Source organism: Pseudoliparis swirei, chromosome 13 (genome assembly GCF_029220125.1).
Source record: "Pseudoliparis swirei isolate HS2019 ecotype Mariana Trench chromosome 13, NWPU_hadal_v1, whole genome shotgun sequence".
Taxonomy (NCBI): Eukaryota; Metazoa; Chordata; class Actinopteri; order Perciformes; family Liparidae; genus Pseudoliparis; species Pseudoliparis swirei.
The window spans coordinates 2,032,283-2,048,814 of record NC_079400.1 but is presented as its reverse complement, the minus strand read 5'-3'; the positions used below and the strand labels follow the sequence as shown (position 1 = coordinate 2,048,814).

The following is a 16,532-nucleotide window of genomic DNA, read 5'->3' as shown; positions in this document are numbered from 1 at the left end:
AAGACCAGATTTCATACACTTTGTGAATTCAACATTTTCTGTTTCAACTAAGAAGAGCATCTCTGCACATAAAGGTCATTTCAAAGGCTTTGTTGGGGGAGACAGCGTATATACATGCTGTATGAACTAACAGCAGACACATAGGCACACTCACAAAGAGGCTTCCGGAGCGTGTGACAACATTGCTGACCTGCCCTTAGAAATCAGACCCAAATATAGCAACACGTCTGTTGATCCTTGACCTTTTTGGTGACCCTTCCCAATCTTCTTTGCATGTCAGGAAAGGGTCAACTGGCGAGCTTGGCAAAGGTTGCACATGCAACGTAGTCAAGTTGCACGGCACATGCTGTTTGTTTCACGTTCTCACTGAGATGGTTCAAACGAATGAACAAGTCACACATTTTAAATGATGGTTTTATTTTATTGTGATGGTCACAGCCGTGTGGTCCTTATCTCGTGTGAACAACTGCATGACAAAAGGTTCACTTCCTGAACAGAGGCTGTGGTCGGACCGTGGTATCATGCAGAGCTGCAGGGTTCAGAAACCACTCCACGGCGTAGTTATACTGAGTCCTTCATTAATTCCTCAATTTGTGCCCTTAGACAGTAAAATACCCATGACCCCATACTGCATCAACTTCATAGTTCATCAGGTTGATGCTTTAAAACGGACTAATCCTATGTGAACGAGAAGGTAAAGAAAGAGGCAGAGCAGATGAGAGAATGCAGAGGAAGTCAAGCAAAAAGTAGAAGTGGACTTTTTTTATTTTTAGATTTTCTCTTCACGAGTAAGCTTATCTAAATAGTGCTTTAGTGCATGTTAATTTACCTGAGGTGCAGTTGATTATCGTACCCTTAGTACACATTTCAGCTAAAGGCCAGAGAGGCCTTGTTTCCCTGTGTAAATGACTCTCAAAAGGTTCAGTTAATAGGGTGACTATTTCCTACAAACCTTTATTTTGATAGTTAACTAAGATAACCATTTCCTGGCTTTTATTTTGTAAGTGCCTTTTTTTGTTCCAGGTCCTTTTTTTTGAAGAACATCCTGGCGAGATCGGAAGTAGATGTACATCTTGTTTAACTACTGGGAAAAGTAGATAACTGACAGTGTGTACTGAAGGACAATGTGTTCATAAGGTGTTCCTCCATAAGAGTCACGTTATGAAGGGCTAAGCAGCCGGAAGGAGGCCCTTTGTGTTGCATCATCGTGACATGTTCTCTTTATAAAGCTGGAACATTGGATTGGATTCAATCTATTGTCATTGCACATAGTACGACATGTATCCTCTGCATTTAACCCCTCCTCACTCATTAAGGAGCAGTGGGCTGCAGTGAAGCGCCCGGGGAGCAACTGGGGGTTCAGTGCCTTGCTCATGGACACTTCCACTTGCAACTAATGGGGAGAGCGGGGATCGAACCGACGACCTTGGGGTTTCAGGACGACCCCCTGACCCCACTGAGCTACAGCCGCCCCTCATGCGGCTCAATGTATCATCGTAATAAGATGCTGATGTTAACTGAGATGGAAACGGATAAATTGCCATGCTGTGATGTCATGCTGGTGCTAGATGTTGCCTTTTGAGAAGCAGATTAAAGTGCACATGTATAGTTGAATCTCTTCTAATTCATGTTTACATTCATAAGAGCTCATTTGTGTTTTATTCGTTCCATAGCTGACGTTTCTCAGCAAGGAATTTAGCACCAAACCTAAAAGAGAGGGTGGTTAGGGGTACGGTTTGATTCGGTTTGGTTTCTTAACTTTCAGCCTTGCAACCAATAGTGTCAGCATCCACTTCACGTGTGGACACATGTGTGCTCGGCTGATGGTATCAACATGACACAATATCTCCTCTTTGTGAGGTCAAGTGTGAACACAGAGTGTGGTCAAATAAAACAGAGAATGTGGTAACCCCTCCTATACGAGAGAGTTCCTCTAACTGGCTGTCTTCGCGTGGCACTGTCACCTTGTGATTTCTGCATGTTGCTTCCTCCGCACTTTCATTGGTGAAGAAGGTCGTCAGACATTACCATCGTTTCAAAATAAACGTGTACGAGCTCTGAGGATCCTTAATGCCGTCGGTATTTTAGACTGGAGTCACACAATGGACTGGAGAATTACTACAGCTGTATTTGTGTCAGGTAAGACAAGTTTATACATCCTAATGTTGTCTCTTCAGAATATATTTCTGCAAGCAGTGAAAATATGATCCTATAATTTCTTTGAACGGCATTTTATTACTGAGTTATGTTCCGACAACTTATTATCACAGATACATTTGAGTTATTTTAAAAACCATGAGGGCTAAAAGATGAATAACTGGAGTTGCAGTATTATGTAGAAACAGTTAAGATTATCCATTTGTATTTCATAATCTATGACTTGTCTCAAAGTATCCACCTTAGTTTACTCCCACCCTATAAAGCTTTCTTCATCTTTAAAATGTAATATTAAAAATGATTTTTTAAACACACCTAAACCCTGCCTGCATCCTAAATACGAGTTCCTTGACCCATAACAACCTGAATGAAACACCCTACATTCAAATCAATATATTCATACGTTACATCTGTTTAGCCACCGCAGAGATATTTTCTTTGAGTTTATTTTCAGTATATATTAAGTGATTAATTTACAATAAACATTTCAACCTATAACACAACACAGATCTATTAAATAATAGACCAATTCTGTCTTTCTGAAGCAACGAAGGCCAAAGTTCCCTGATGCTGGTCAGAGGAAAAAGCAGAACCTGAGAGCATTCGTCTCATGCTGACTGAACAGTGTCTTTTTTTAGGCATTTCATTTTGGAGAAAGGTCAGCAAAAATGACGACATTCTGTCAGACTTTGATATGTGCTCCAAGATGATTTAATGTCTCTCAAAGGTGACGGAGCCGCAGTGTAAGCTGAGCTTCAACAGATCTAGTGGAATATTCACATAATCTCCTGCAAGCTTGAGCAACTAGGACATATGTTTTCAGGCAGTCGAGTAACATTTTGACCATATTTAGAAAACCCTGTGGCCAAAAAAGGAGAAAAGGGACGAACGTGAAGGCAAAGAAAGAAACAACTTCCTTTTGTTGCAATGCAAAGTCGTATCCCTCAGTCTTGTTTCTGCTATTAAAGAATTGAATCGAAAACATGTAACAGATTATCAGAATACAAAAGAAACACAAATGCAGAAATGTAGCTCAAAGATTTGATTTTGGATCCGTTTTTTAAATGAATTCTGATTTAGGGCATTTTTTCAATAGGAAATTGTTGGCGTATCAGTAAAAGACACGGTTGCAGACATCAATACAAAAGTTCTAAATGTGGCGCACATACAATAAATGTTCCCATAAACCAAAAAATATGCAAATTAAGTCGTCCTTTTATTCTTTTTGCCATACAATTGTCAATATGACACACACACTGACTTCCTGACATGATCTCTGAGCTCCTCTTCATGTGTGTGTGTGTGTGTGTGTGTGTGTGTGGCTCGACATCATGTTGTTTTTTCGTCATTCCTCAGTGTTAAAAGCTACACTTAGTTTTAACATCGAGCCCGTGGCCTGGAGGACGCTGACTCAGCCGGCTGCAGGTTTCGGGTACCAGGTGGTCCAGAGGCCATCCGAGTGAGTCAACGCACGTTGTTGTGGAACGTGGGTCGACACTCGCCTTAGAAATGTTTGATTTGTGTATCTATCTTGCTTTTTTTGTCACATGTTCGTCTGGTTGTATTTCCTCAGCTTGCTGGTCAGTGCTCCTCTTCACCAGTACTCACAAAGAGGAAGAGGAAAGATATATAAATGCTCCACCGAGTCATGCAGTGAACTATCGATTCCCAGTAAGAAACGTCTCCTTCACAAACTATTACAGTCATTAAAACAAGAATATTACTCTTCCTGTTCCCCCCTGAGTTCCTTTTTTCCATATTTTGAGACTCAATTATCGAATAATGACTTGTTAAGAAGAATATACATTTTTATTAATCCCCAAGGGGAAATTAGTTCTCTGCATTTAACCCATCCTTAGTTATTAAGGAGCAGTGGGCTGCGGTGAAGCGCCCGGGAAGCGCCCGGGAAGCAACTGGGGGTTCAGTGCCTTGCTCAAGGACACTTCAACTTGCAACTAATGGGTAGTGCGGGGATCGAACCCACAACCCTGCGGTTGCAGGACGGCCCTCTTACCCCACTGAGCTAAAGCCACCCCCGTGGAGATATTTAGTATTTAAGGCTGTTGAAAATGATAATATAAATAATATAAAATAGCTATATTCATATGACAATTGGCCACAGTCAATTAAACAGTGAGTATGAATAGTTGTCAGATAACATGGGGAAGTACTTTCCTAGTGGGAGCTGAGGTTTGAAGCGGTTATCACAAGATGTTCAAGAGGACTTTTTTGCCTGATGTGTGTTTTCAATGCAGTGGTGGACTTTGCAGTGAACATGTCTCTTGGTTTGACGATGACAAATGATCCCTCCACACAAAACACGTTGGTGAGCCAATAAACTGCAAATATTTACAATTATTTGTGAAAAAAAGTTACTCAGGACTTATCCGTGTTACTCAGGTCTTATCCGTGTTACTCAGGACTTATCCGTGTCTCTTTTCAGGCGTGTGGTCCAACCATCCCGAAGGACTGCAAAAGTATCACCATGTACAGCGGTGCATGCTTCCAGATAGACCGTTTTAATCGAGTTACAGGTCCTGTCCCGTCTTCTCTTGGAGGTAAATATGGGAAAATAAACACAAAATATAAATTAGCATCAAACTCTTTGCAGAAATCAAGGTAACGTTGGTATTTTAGTGTCTTGCTGTTGAATGCTGCAGGTGTGTGTGGGCCCAGTTCAGCTTCCCAGTAGCTGTGGAGATAGCTGGTGTTTCAGGCCAGTCACAGACTGAACGAACTTATGTTCAGGGAACATTAATTGTGAATAAATACTAGTTTGAAACACAATACACATATTAGAATAAAAGGGATTTTTTGTTACGTCGTATTTATTGTCCATTTATTGAAATGTCTATTACGGTGCTGCATTTATTCAAGGTTCAAGTTTATTTTATTTGCCATCTATATCTTTATGTGACGTGTCCCGTGGAAACAAATGTTTTTGAACTAACTTCTAAGTTACTTGAAATCTCTTTGGCAGACTGCCGATCAGCAGACATTGCATTTTTGTTGGATGGCTCTGGCAGTGTGTCAAGACCAGATTTTAACATAATGAAGATTTTTGTAAAAAATCTGGTCCGCTCCCTCCTGCCTCTTGACACGAAGGTAACGTTGTGGTTTCACTGCCCTGTGAACTTATTTCTGCATGAATACAATAATTATTCCACGTCTTGATTGTTTCGACAAAAAAATGCACAGTTACAATTCTGAATTCAAGAGTTGACTGTTAGAATAGCACAGTTTAATTATATTTTAAAATATCTTTTTCCTGTTTTTTTTAGTTTGCCATTGCCCAATTCTCCAGTTATCCCAAAGTCCATTTCTACTTCGATGATTTTCTCTCTGGAACTGGATCATGGGAACAGAAAGTTGATAACATTCAACAACAAAGGCAATCAACGTTCACAGCTAGAGCCATTAAATATGTGGTGTAAGTGTCGTCAACATGTTGACTTTACGTCTGCGAAGGACGTGCTTAGGAATTCTCATTTTAAATGACACAAAATATTGAATCCGTTTAAGCTAGGCTGAAAAGATAGTTTGAATTTTGAGATGCATAAAAAAAAAGTCTTCACATTTAGTCCCATGAGAATGTAATTGAACATTTTAAAGCAGCTATGGGTCGAATTTTACTATGCACCAATAGGAGAGAGTTCTAACTTCCTTTTGATGAAATTTAATTTGAGACCACGGCTATGAAGGTAGATTTGTGTCTTTATTACATGAACAAAAAAAAAAGTCTTTGGGAGCAAATATCTGCTCTCAAAATAGGAAAAAATGTGCTCACAAAAAAAAAGGTACGTGCATCAGGTTTATAAGTTATTTTATTTTTTTATTTTATTTTTTCATGTAATAAAGACACAAATCTAATTCTTGTACGGCCACCCTCTCTTTTTGTATCTGTAGTATCAGACACCAAACAACACGGGGACTTAATATTCATAAAACATGAATGCATCAACTAGCTGTCAAAACCCCCTCAGTGTAAATTTAAAATTGATTATGTTATATTTAACTAACAGTATGACTTTATTTCACCTGGGGAACACAATAATGGTCTCAGTTTTGGCCACAATGCTTAGATTAACAAACTGTATAAACGTTTATTGTGTTCATTTCCTGAATTAATCAAGTAAAAGTTTAAAAGTATAGTATAGCAACGTTAACTGTTACTGGATGATCCAGATAGATTGATTTATAGTAGTCTAATTTCAATTAGATTATTTTGGCAATGTAGAGAATTGTCAATATATACAACACAATAATTTATGTGGAAAATATAACCATTTGTTCGTCATTATTCTTGGATTAAAATCTATTAGGCACCACAGCAAAACTGAACCCTATACACTGTGAAGATTGAGACACCCTGATATGTATTAGGTCTTTTTAAACTTACATGTTATCGATGGTTAATATGAATAACCATAGACACAACACAGGGCATTGCAAAAGGGTGTCTTGAAATGTCATCTTTCTTTTTACAGCTCAAACGTTTTCACACCAACAAAAGGTTCCAGGTCAGATGTGAAGAGAATCTTGATCGTCATTACCGATGGAGAGTCCCACGACCGGAATCTTTTGTCGTCTGCAGCCGCGTTAGCTGAGAAGGAAAATATCGTTCGATTTGCTATTGGAGTAAGTTCCCTTGGTTTAAATCGATGAATCTAAGCATTTGATCAGTGGTCCCCAAACTAAGGCCCGCCTCCACATTCGGCCCCCTGAACAATACCAGAGACGCATAATGATTTATTTTTCAGTCTGGCCAGACAAATCCTAGACTAGCCGCTGTCAAATAGAACGGAATTAGATATTAGATATTTGTTTCACAAATAGCGTTATTTATTTCCTGACTTTTTTCTGTGAAGATCCCGGAAAGGGTTATTAATATTTGGTTATGTTGCTTTCTGGAAAACAATACATGTTTACATTCAGGCACCCTGCGATCGTCTCACTGGTTCTGTTACAAACTGACCTCCATCAGAGAAGGGAACAGTTATGCGGCCCTCACAGGAAACAGTTGGGGACCCCTGCATTTGATGAACTATGTTGCGCATCCTCAAACACTCTTTTTTTTAAACATCACTAGGTGGGTGGCGCATTTAACAATGTTGATGCAAAAAATGAACTGGACATCATTGCATCTTCTCCCAACGAAAACGTGTTTCGAGTGGAGAGTTTTGACGCGCTTGAAAAAATAAGGAAAAGTTTGCAAGCCAAACTCTTTTCCATTGAAGGTATAGTTGTGTAGTTTTAATAAATGTTGACACATTTTAACCTTTGTACAATCTTAGTCTTGTAAATCTGAGTTTATGGTTTTATGAGAGATTATTGTGCTCATTTATGTTGCTGTTACAGGATCGCAAACAAGTGGAGAGTCACTGAAACTGGAAATGGCTCAAGAGGGATTCAGCGCAGTTTATGTGCCTGAGGTAATCACAACATAAAAAACACCAGCAATGCTTCTTTATCTTTTATAAATATGTTCAAGATTTAGTGAGTAAGAGAGTTACTTTGGAAAGCCTCTTCAATTAAACATCTTTTTAAATTAAAGGGCATTCAGATAGCTATTGTTGGTGCTAATGTGTGGAAAGGAGGCTACCTCCAATACTCGATGTCGACCGGCATCAAGAGGGGCTCCTATGAATCCAACATCGAAGCTGACAGCTATCTGGGTAAGCATGTGAATGTAACAGCTGCTTTTACTTTATACGTTATTTTTTATTATAATATAGAAAGTATGTTGTTGCTGTGTTTTAGATGTGAAACGACAGTCAGAAATCATGATGTTTTTACAAACGTCTGAGAGGCTATGAATATGAAGACGCTTCTCAGCAGTACGACTTAAATATGATGTCAAATGTTGTTACGTAATCTCTCAATTCAATGCATTTATTCAGAGATAAATACTTTCTGATATATACACTACCGTTCAAAAGTTTGGGGTCACTTAGAAATGTCTATATTTTTCAAAGAAAAGCACTGTTTTTTCAATAAAGATAACATTAATCATAAATACACTCTATACATTGTTAATGTGGTAAATGATTATTCTAGGTGGAAATGTCTGGTTTCTAATGAAATATCTCCAGAGGTGTATAGAGGCCCATTTCCATCAACGATCACTCCAGTGTTCTAATGGTACATTGTGTTTGCTAATCGCCTTAGAAGACTAATGTCTGATTAGAAAACCCTTGTGCAATTATGTTAGCACAGCTGAAAACAGTTATGCTGGTGATATAAGCTATACAACTGGCCTTCCTTTGAGCTTGAAGTTTGAAGAACACAATTAATACTTCAAATATTAATCATTATTTCTAACCTTGTCAATGTCTTGACTATATTTTCTATTCAATTTTCCATTCATTTGATAAATAAAAGTGAGTTTTCATGGAAGACACGAAATTGTCTGGATGACCGCAAACTTTTGAACGGTAGTGTACATTCTTTCCGTACAGATAAGGGTAATTACTAAAATCTCAAAGATAGACAATTTGCTCACAGTTGGTGAGACTTTTAACGGATGGGCTTTGTTTCCAGGTTACTCGATGGCCGTCGCCAACACGAAGCAAGGCCCGTTGACAATTATCGGCGCTCCAAGATATCAACACCGGGGAGTTGTGATGACAGTTTTCCAAAACACGAATCAAAAAAGGATTGATCCCTTTCCATGGCAGGTGCGAGAGGGACTCACAGGCCTGAAAGACAATGTGAAACATATGTTTTAATAACTTTTTCCTTCTTTTTATTGATCATTTGTTGCCATCACAGTTTCAGATTGGTGAATATTTTGGAGCCGCTGTCTGTGCGATGGACGTGGATCTGGACTCCTACACTGACCTCATCCTCATCTCTGCCCCCATGTTCATTGACACTGACAGAGAGGGAAGAGTTTACGTTTGCACCTTAACGTCTTTGGTAAGTTACAGTTTTATCTGAATCTATTGGTTTTTCTCGCGGCCGCGAAAACATCAACTCTCGCTCCTATGTTTTCACCAGAATGTGGAGTGTCACTTAGACTCTCCGTCAGTCCTCAGAGGAGATGCATCTGCCAGTGGAAGGTTCGGGTCTTCTCTCGCTGTCCTGCCGGACCTCAACGCAGACGGCCTCGGCGACTTGGCAGTCGGAGCGCCTTTGGAGGACGACGGTCAAGGCGGCGTCTACATATTCCACGGCGCAGGAGGAGGAGGAATACATTCTGCCTACTCACAGGTGAGCGAGATCCAGCACGGCACAGCTTCCCACTGTACTCCAGATATACGATTGTGAACCATTGAAATATATTTCTATTTGCGCAGAGAATAGCTGCCTCTGAAGTCCGGTCGGGACTCAAGTTCTTCGGCATGTCGATCAGTCAGTCGTCTTTTGACCAAAGTAATGACTTTCTGCCTGACTTGGCGGTGGGTTCAAAGGGCGCCGTTGTCTTACTTCGGTAAGTCCATCCGAGATGCCTCTGTCTACATATTACTCTCAAGTGTAATTCTACTATCAGACATTCCATTGTCATCCAGTCCCTTTGTAGACATTTAGCACCAGTAATGGATTGTCTCGGGCAGCTTAGATCCGGTTTGGTTTTCTGCTGCATTAGCCTGATCACAAAGCCAACGTGTGTTCCTCCATTTCCAGATCAAAGCCAATTGTCATGGTGGAAGCTACAGTGTCGTTCAGCCCAAACCAAATCTCCACTCAAAACTCAGACTGCTCGACACTGTTGACGAACACAGCGACCATCTGCTTCACCATGACCAGACACTCGAGAGTAGAGAAAGGTACCCGATGCTCCACCGTCATTTCAATTATTTAAAGAGTAACCTCTTAATGACACACTTATCTGTTCCAGCTGAAGCAAGGATTAGTTATAATCTAACGCTGGACTCCACCCGCAAAGTCCCAAGCAACCGGGCCTCCTACGTTGACACGAAACAACGAGAGATGAGAGGAACAGTTAATCTTGTTTTACAGCAGCTTGAATGCGTAACTTTGGTATTTGATATCGAGGTGAGTCGTTAGACATTCACAACGTTTAATAACCTTTTTAACTGGAAAACAACAGCCTTTCTCATATTGAACCATCCCATGTTTGATCTCCTTGGAACCTTGACAAACATACAACCTTCTTCTTGCAGGCTTGTCCAGAAGATTCTCTAAATCCGATTAATAATGAACTCAAATTCGCATTTGAAGGTTTACCTGTCGGCCAAAATCCAAGTCCAAGTCTCGCCCAGCAGGCGCAGACAACAAGCTTTCATCCTGTAAGCACTCTTTCAGTATTTTTAAAGAACTTGCTAAGAATTCTACCGCATGGTTTTTATTGTCTGTCAGAGTATTACTGTAACTCTTTATGAAGTTAAGCATTTGATTTATTTGTTTAAGCATAGGCAGTCATACTTCAACTGTCATGTCTACTCTTCCTGATCAAACATGCTTTACATGATTTTCTCTTCCACAGTTAGGGTTCGAGATTAATTGCGGCTCGGACAATAAATGTGTTGATAACCTGAAAGTGGATTTCAACTTCACCAGGTGAGCTACAAAAGTAAAACCTTGTTTGGGTGTGAGGTCATACGGTCACTTTTCTGATCCTCCTGCGAACTCAAGGAAAATAGTGCTTTCCAACTTCCTATTTTTTGTGATGTCCTATCTAGAGATATTTTACAATTTAATTTATTTTTAATTATTCGTGAAAAGACAGCCAAATATCTCACGCAACATGCTGTTTTATTTCTATTCTTACAGTTTCGGGGTGCACCACAGGAGAGTATAAAGCACAGATGTTTCAGCTACGGCGCTTTAAGAGTATAATACCATTCCCGTACTTTGGTTTATGATGAAATACATGCAAAAAAACGAATTGCATTCCCTCCATTCTCACCTGTCCGATGTGTTTTGAATCTACTACCTGTTGAATCTACTAAATGATAAGCAATGGTGTTTCCTTTCTCACCTCCTTTTGCATAAAGTAGACAGGACCATCCTTTTTAAAAGGATCGGGGATTATGTTGACCCACAAATTCTTGCAGCAGCTCCACCATGGCAATGATTACTGCAGTTGCACGCTTACGTCGCCTCGTGTCGTGCAGTGGGATGCTCTCAGCCACGAGGTTGTCTTTTCCTAAGTCCCAATGAATTCTCCTTCACAACTTGAGCTCGCAGCGTTCTCCAGCCACGAATCCACCTCAACTTTTCGTTTTCATCTAACTTCCTATTTCTCTTTCCTTCCAATCTGTCAGATCCTTAGAGGTTAAAGTGGGCATTGATGAACTGTTGGACGTCACCGTCTCATTGGAGAACAGCGAGGAGAACTCCTACAACAGCCATCTCATTCTCACATACCCGGTCGGACTCTCATTCAGGAAGTATACCGTTCTGCAGGTAAGGCGCCAGGATCAGGTCCGCTTTGACTCGTCTCTGGCCCGCTGCTCTCTCCGGTCACGGTGCTTTTTAAAATGTGTTTGTAATGAAGGGAAGAATTGAGTGCAACTCCTTGGACAGTGAAGATGGCGTAACGAGAGGAAAGACCGACTGCACTGTTAACATGCCGATTTTGAAGAGCAACACTAAGGTCGGGTCTTGGTACCGAATGATCTCCTCTCACTGAGGCAGAGGAGGCAGTCTGATGTATTTCCTTTATGTCATTTAGGTTTTCTTCATTGTCTCCTATGGGATCGAAACTAACAGTAAACTTGACAGGAGTATTTTTGTCTCTGCAAATGCGACCAGGTACTGCTCAGCTGCCGCAACAATATACAAGTCTGCAATAGTCCCATTCCCATGTTCATAAATAATGTCATCTTTCCTATAGTGGGAATCAGGAGCACTCCAGCTCAAGTGAACTCTACAAAATGAAAAGGATAAATGTGAAGTACAGCATTTTTGCTACGATTGAAAGGTATGTGTAGTTCTGTGTGAAACCAAATTCATTATTAAAAAAATTGCTATAACTAATATACTAAACTACTATAATAATACTTTTAAACTGGCATCTTATCACCTAGTATTCATCAAATTATTTTTATATCTGTTAAGTTCCCTCAGCTACAGCAATTTCTCATTCGGCAAGAATAATCTGCACAAACCAGTCCAACACTCAATTACGGTAACACTTAATTTACACTTCACTTTAATGCTAATTAAGTCTGTTTAATACGAACACTTATCTATTCTTTCCTTCCTTTAGGTTACAAATGATATAAGAGCTCTGAATTTAACCGTGGCGATCAGGGTGCCTGTGAAACTCGGTGATAAGGACATCTGGTTGGATTCCAGCCGTTTGCAGGTATGTGTCGGAACTGAACCCTTAAAATATCCAATTATAATTAACTACAGTTAAATACATTACTACGAATGGATGCAATTATACAAGGATCAAGTCTGGTTTGCCGTAAACTGACATCATGTATTTTAGATTCCAGACTGCCAAAGGGACAAAGATGAAGAACCCAATGACACCGATTTTATTGCCAAGATACAGAAAAATAAGTTAGTGGTAAGTATGCTTCTACCATATGAGTAGTTTCAAAGCCCATTTAACTGGAGTTATTTCGATACAACAACTATTATTTCCTTCCGACTGGAGTGTGTCGGACCGAATACAGCTCGCTCTGCTTTCTGCCTTCTTTGACAACATGAACAGGACTGTTCTGTAGCCAGGTGTGCCGTTTTCAAATGCAGCAGGTACATGGAAAGACTGGAGAGGAACAAGTACACCATCTCTGCCAACCTAAGTTCTGGATGGATAGAGCAGGTAACGGATGTGAATGTATCATTTTAAACGAACTCTTATTTAATGAGCATTATAGGCCTATGTGTTGCATTTGGAAGTATTTTTATTACAACTGGTTCTGACCATAAAATATCCCTTTCTAATGAAATGTAACATCACTCAAGGTCAAGTCAATAGGCTCATCCCACTCTTCATTTTTCTCCCTCAAAAAGATTGGACTTCAATCTGCCAAATTCTTCCTGACGAGCACGGCCAGTCTGGAGTACGACAGAAAACAGTTCATCTTTTTTTCAACGGGTTCTTATAACAACCCTCCTGTCCGCAAGGTGATTACACATTGTTTTGACCTCTTTGTGGGTGAGCAAGAGCTTGACTTTATTCCACATTCTATCACTTCACCTCTCAGATTCAGGCAGAGGTGGAAGTGTATGCTGAACCGGACTTTACCATAGAGATTGTCGGAGGAATCCTGGGAGGGTTGGCTCTCCTGGCGTTGCTCACCGCTGGCCTGTATAAGGTATATACAGCTTTTCCAAGGCATTGAAGCCATTTTGACATTTCATAGTCAGTTAAACACAGGTGTAATTAATATCATGAATTAGTTTTATTTAGGTGGGTCAAGGCCCTGGTATATACTGAAATACATTATCTCTCATCGGGTTTGATTCTCTACATGGATTTATAATGCATGTTTTTTATTATCTAACTTTCTTTGTTTTTTTCCCTCTTAGGCTGGATTTTTCAAGAGTAAATACAAGGAAATGATTAACGATGATGCGGCGGATCCGGGGGTTGATGACGGCGCACCCACACCAGAATAACAAAAGCTTGTTCCAGATCAAAGATATTCATAGTATTAGCCTGCTGATTGCAGCTGACCACAACAAAACCGTTTCACATCTACAGTGGCGCCTACTCCAACTCTGATTACGTCATCTGTTCTTAGAGCTCTAGCCTTTTCATAATATTTTGCATTTTCAGGAATCTACATTTTTAAGGAAGAATACTACTTTCGATTGTTCAAACTAGTCTGTGTCTGAAATCACTCTGTCACTTTGTCATTTAATATTTCTCATAACTGAGGTTCTCTACCACGGGGTCTGGACGAGAGGTTGCACGATGATTTCCTGTACAGTTGGACCTCTTCTGGTCCCTAAAAAATAATCGAATGAAAGTCTGAGCAGGAAAAAGAGACATCGATTCATAATAATACAAGAGTGAGAACCGCTCTCCTATATTATAGACATTCAATAATTGACCTCATAAGTAAGCAGTACATTGAAATTTCAGCCGCTTTTCAGTGTAAAATTGGGGCACTCAAATAAAATGGTCGTGATTAATTTAGAGCACTTAGAAAAAATATATATACACTACCGTTCAAAAGTTTGGGGTCATTTAGAAATGTCTTTATTTTTCAAAGAAAAGCACAGTTTTTTAAATAAAGATAACATTAAATTAATCAAAAATACACTCTATACATTGTTAATGTATAGAGACCAAAGTGAAAGTAGTCACACAGTGTAACTGTGGCGTGCTTTAATTTAAGGCAGTGTAATCTGTCATTTTAAAGTCATTTCAGTCTTTGGAAATGTATTCTTTATCAAATGGTTTGAGTAAGTATACACACAACTTTAATTCACATATTTCTTTGAAAATATATTTTCAATAGGTCATTATTATTGGTTTTGACTCATCATTCATTATATATTCATTTCTACTCAATAACGTTTGGTTAAAAAGGTTATTGAATTAATTTAGAATGAATAAAGTGGAGTTTCACAAGACTTTTTGCATTATCCATGTTATTTTTCTGTCATACATTTAATGCACATACTACTATGGTATGTTATAACTCCACTTCTCTGGTAACCACTCAGCATGATAACATGATGTGGCTCTATCTCCTGGTAAGACTGAGCCATTGCATGTATCTCAAGTGTTTCACCGGCCTAAATCACATGAGGTAATATTCCAAAATGTGGAATATGCATCACAAATACACATTAATATAGAGACAAAATGTTTCTCTTCATAAAAATCATCTCAATAGATCTTGTGCTATGCATCTCCAAGCCTGTTTCTCTGAACAATCTTGACTGTAAAACACTGCAGAAGTACTACGGGAGAGAATTGGCTTTCCATATCCAGTGTGGCTTCAGCTCACAACAAGGTGTTGAATTTCTCAAGTATCCCTTTTAAGCAGCCTTCTCCTTCATTCCTTCAATTGCTGCCCTCCGTCTCAGGTTGATGAAGAGCAACGCAAAGTTGACGATGTATGTTGACACGCAGACCATGCAGAAATCCACCAGAACAAAGGCGAGAATATATGCAAGATAGAGTGAGCCGGCCAGAGACACCCAGGAGGAGAAGACCAAGAGCATCGCTGCTCTTTTGGACAGAGACAGTCCTGCAAGTAAGAGACAAATATGGTTCAATAGATTATACAAGTAATATTGCTAAGTCGAAATTGATAAATAATAACACAATATAATGTTGTATCTCATAATTAGTATGCATGAAAAACGATTTATTTTGTCTAAAATCATAAAGCAGGGCACTGTAATTTGCTGGAGACGTTGACAGACTAACCCAGGCCCATCTGCACAGTGTAAAACATGAGGCCAAGCACACTGTTGGGCTGGTTCAGAAGGCTGTCTTTGGCCACAAAGAACTGGACCAAGCCAAAACCTCGACCCCATCTGACAAAAAAGAAAGTGGAAACAGGCAAAACAAATACAGTCATGAAAAGAGAATTAAGATAACCATAATTATTTATGTATTGATTTATTATTATCAGAATGTAAAATCATTTGAAGCTCTTCCAAAATATTTTAACACGTGGCAAATGAAGAGGGTCGTGCCATGACAGATTCAGATTGTACATGCATACAGAGCAAATAATCAAAAATGATTTAACAATAGCTAAAGTATAAAAGGGTCTCGTGATGTTGCACAACAGAGCAGGTACGAGCTGCGAAAGCCAAACGAAGGTGAAGAAGCATACCTGGAGGTAAACACTTTGGAGCAGCTCACCGACTCCCCCAGGTCGCACATCGCCCTGTAGTCTGGGTTTCTCTCTCGGGACAGCTCGACGTGAAGCGCGTAAACAGACAGAAACAAACCCAACACGCAGAGGAATATGCGCGCTTTTCTCTCCCATTTCGGCATCGCCATGTTTATTCACGTTTAGATCAATTTAAATGAATCCAGTGGGCAAAGAAAACCACAAAAAACAAGATTTCGTTTCCTTCCACAATTCACTGAGGCAAGATGACGTGTAAGAATCAGATTCTCTTTTGATTGGTCGAGAGAATTTGTTCACGGCCTTTCATTGGCCAGCCGGGTACAAATGTGAGAGCAGCCAGAGGGCTGTGTGCTCAGTGTGGACTTCAGTCTGTCTGGCCTTCGGATAGCTATTCAGTGGTGGAGTTAGGTTCAGTACAATTACTCTAGTCTAGAAGCACTGTACAATAATTAGAATAATAATAATTGCATAAAAGTAACAGGCTTTTAAAAAAAAATTTGAATTAATAGCAGAAGAAACTATCTGCAAAATCATTTAACAAAAGTAAAAGTAATTGAAATACATTATAATATCGTCTTCTTACTATCATAAATTGTAGCTGGTCAAGATAAAGCTAATTTCAAATAT

The 16,532-nt window shown here is 39.6% G+C and overlaps 2 protein-coding genes across 5 annotated transcripts; one reads left to right on the top strand and one right to left on the bottom strand.

The window, feature by feature from the left end:
• Positions 1–2,030: 2,030 nt before the first annotated feature.
• On the top strand, positions 2,031–14,664 carry LOC130203795 (integrin alpha-X-like). 4 transcript variants are annotated; one of them, XM_056430205.1, is made up of 30 exons: positions 2,031–2,139; positions 3,514–3,616; positions 3,731–3,828; positions 4,413–4,483; positions 4,601–4,715; positions 5,138–5,262; positions 5,439–5,587; positions 6,645–6,795; positions 7,247–7,394; positions 7,516–7,589; positions 7,712–7,832; positions 8,698–8,834; positions 8,929–9,075; positions 9,157–9,369; positions 9,456–9,589; positions 9,784–9,926; positions 9,998–10,155; positions 10,284–10,409; positions 10,607–10,680; positions 11,388–11,529; positions 11,621–11,719; positions 11,798–11,877; positions 11,960–12,046; positions 12,184–12,253; positions 12,335–12,433; positions 12,563–12,643; positions 12,791–12,901; positions 13,093–13,206; positions 13,287–13,397; positions 13,612–14,664. In XM_056430205.1, exons 1-30 carry the CDS (start codon positions 2,103–2,105, stop codon positions 13,699–13,701), a joined length of 3,408 nt encoding a protein of 1,135 aa, XP_056286180.1. In that variant the 5' UTR covers positions 2,031–2,102; the 3' UTR covers positions 13,702–14,664. The 4 variants fall into 4 exon arrangements, with proteins under 4 accessions (XP_056286180.1, XP_056286183.1, XP_056286181.1 ...); XM_056430208.1 differs by lacking the exon at positions 13,612–14,664 and having other exon boundaries at positions 12,829–12,901; positions 13,287–13,372; XM_056430206.1 differs by lacking the exon at positions 2,031–2,139 and adding an exon at positions 2,703–2,815 and having other exon boundaries at positions 3,514–3,828.
• vkorc1 (vitamin K epoxide reductase complex, subunit 1) lies at positions 14,272–16,148 on the bottom strand. Its single transcript, XM_056430223.1, has 3 exons — positions 15,885–16,148; positions 15,470–15,579; positions 14,272–15,287 (listed from the first exon to the last, which is right to left on the bottom strand). The coding sequence occupies exons 1-3, from the start codon at positions 16,052–16,054 to the stop codon at positions 15,076–15,078; spliced, it is 492 nt and encodes a 163-aa protein (XP_056286198.1). The 5' UTR covers positions 16,055–16,148; the 3' UTR covers positions 14,272–15,075.
• Between the last annotated feature and the right edge of the window lie 384 nt (positions 16,149–16,532).

Excerpts from the sequence above, each read along its gene's own strand:
- LOC130203795 (XM_056430205.1), top strand. The coding sequence starts at position 2,103 with ATGGACTGGAGAATTACTACAGCTGTATTTGTGTCAG. Across the intron at positions 4,716-5,137 it reads TGTCCCGTCTTCTCTTGGAG|ACTGCCGATCAGCAGACATT; the intron begins GTAAATATGGGA and ends TCTCTTTGGCAG. Across the intron at positions 13,207-13,286 it reads ACAACCCTCCTGTCCGCAAG|ATTCAGGCAGAGGTGGAAGT; the intron begins GTGATTACACAT and ends TTCACCTCTCAG.
- vkorc1 (XM_056430223.1), bottom strand. The coding sequence starts at position 16,054 with ATGGCGATGCCGAAATGGGAGAGAAAAGCGCGCATATTCCTCTGCGTG. Across the intron at positions 15,580-15,884 it reads TCCAAAGTGTTTACCTCCAG|ATGGGGTCGAGGTTTTGGCT; the intron begins GTATGCTTCTTC and ends CTTTTTTGTCAG. Across the intron at positions 15,288-15,469 it reads CACTGTGCAGATGGGCCTGG|GACTGTCTCTGTCCAAAAGA; the intron begins GTTAGTCTGTCA and ends TCTTACTTGCAG.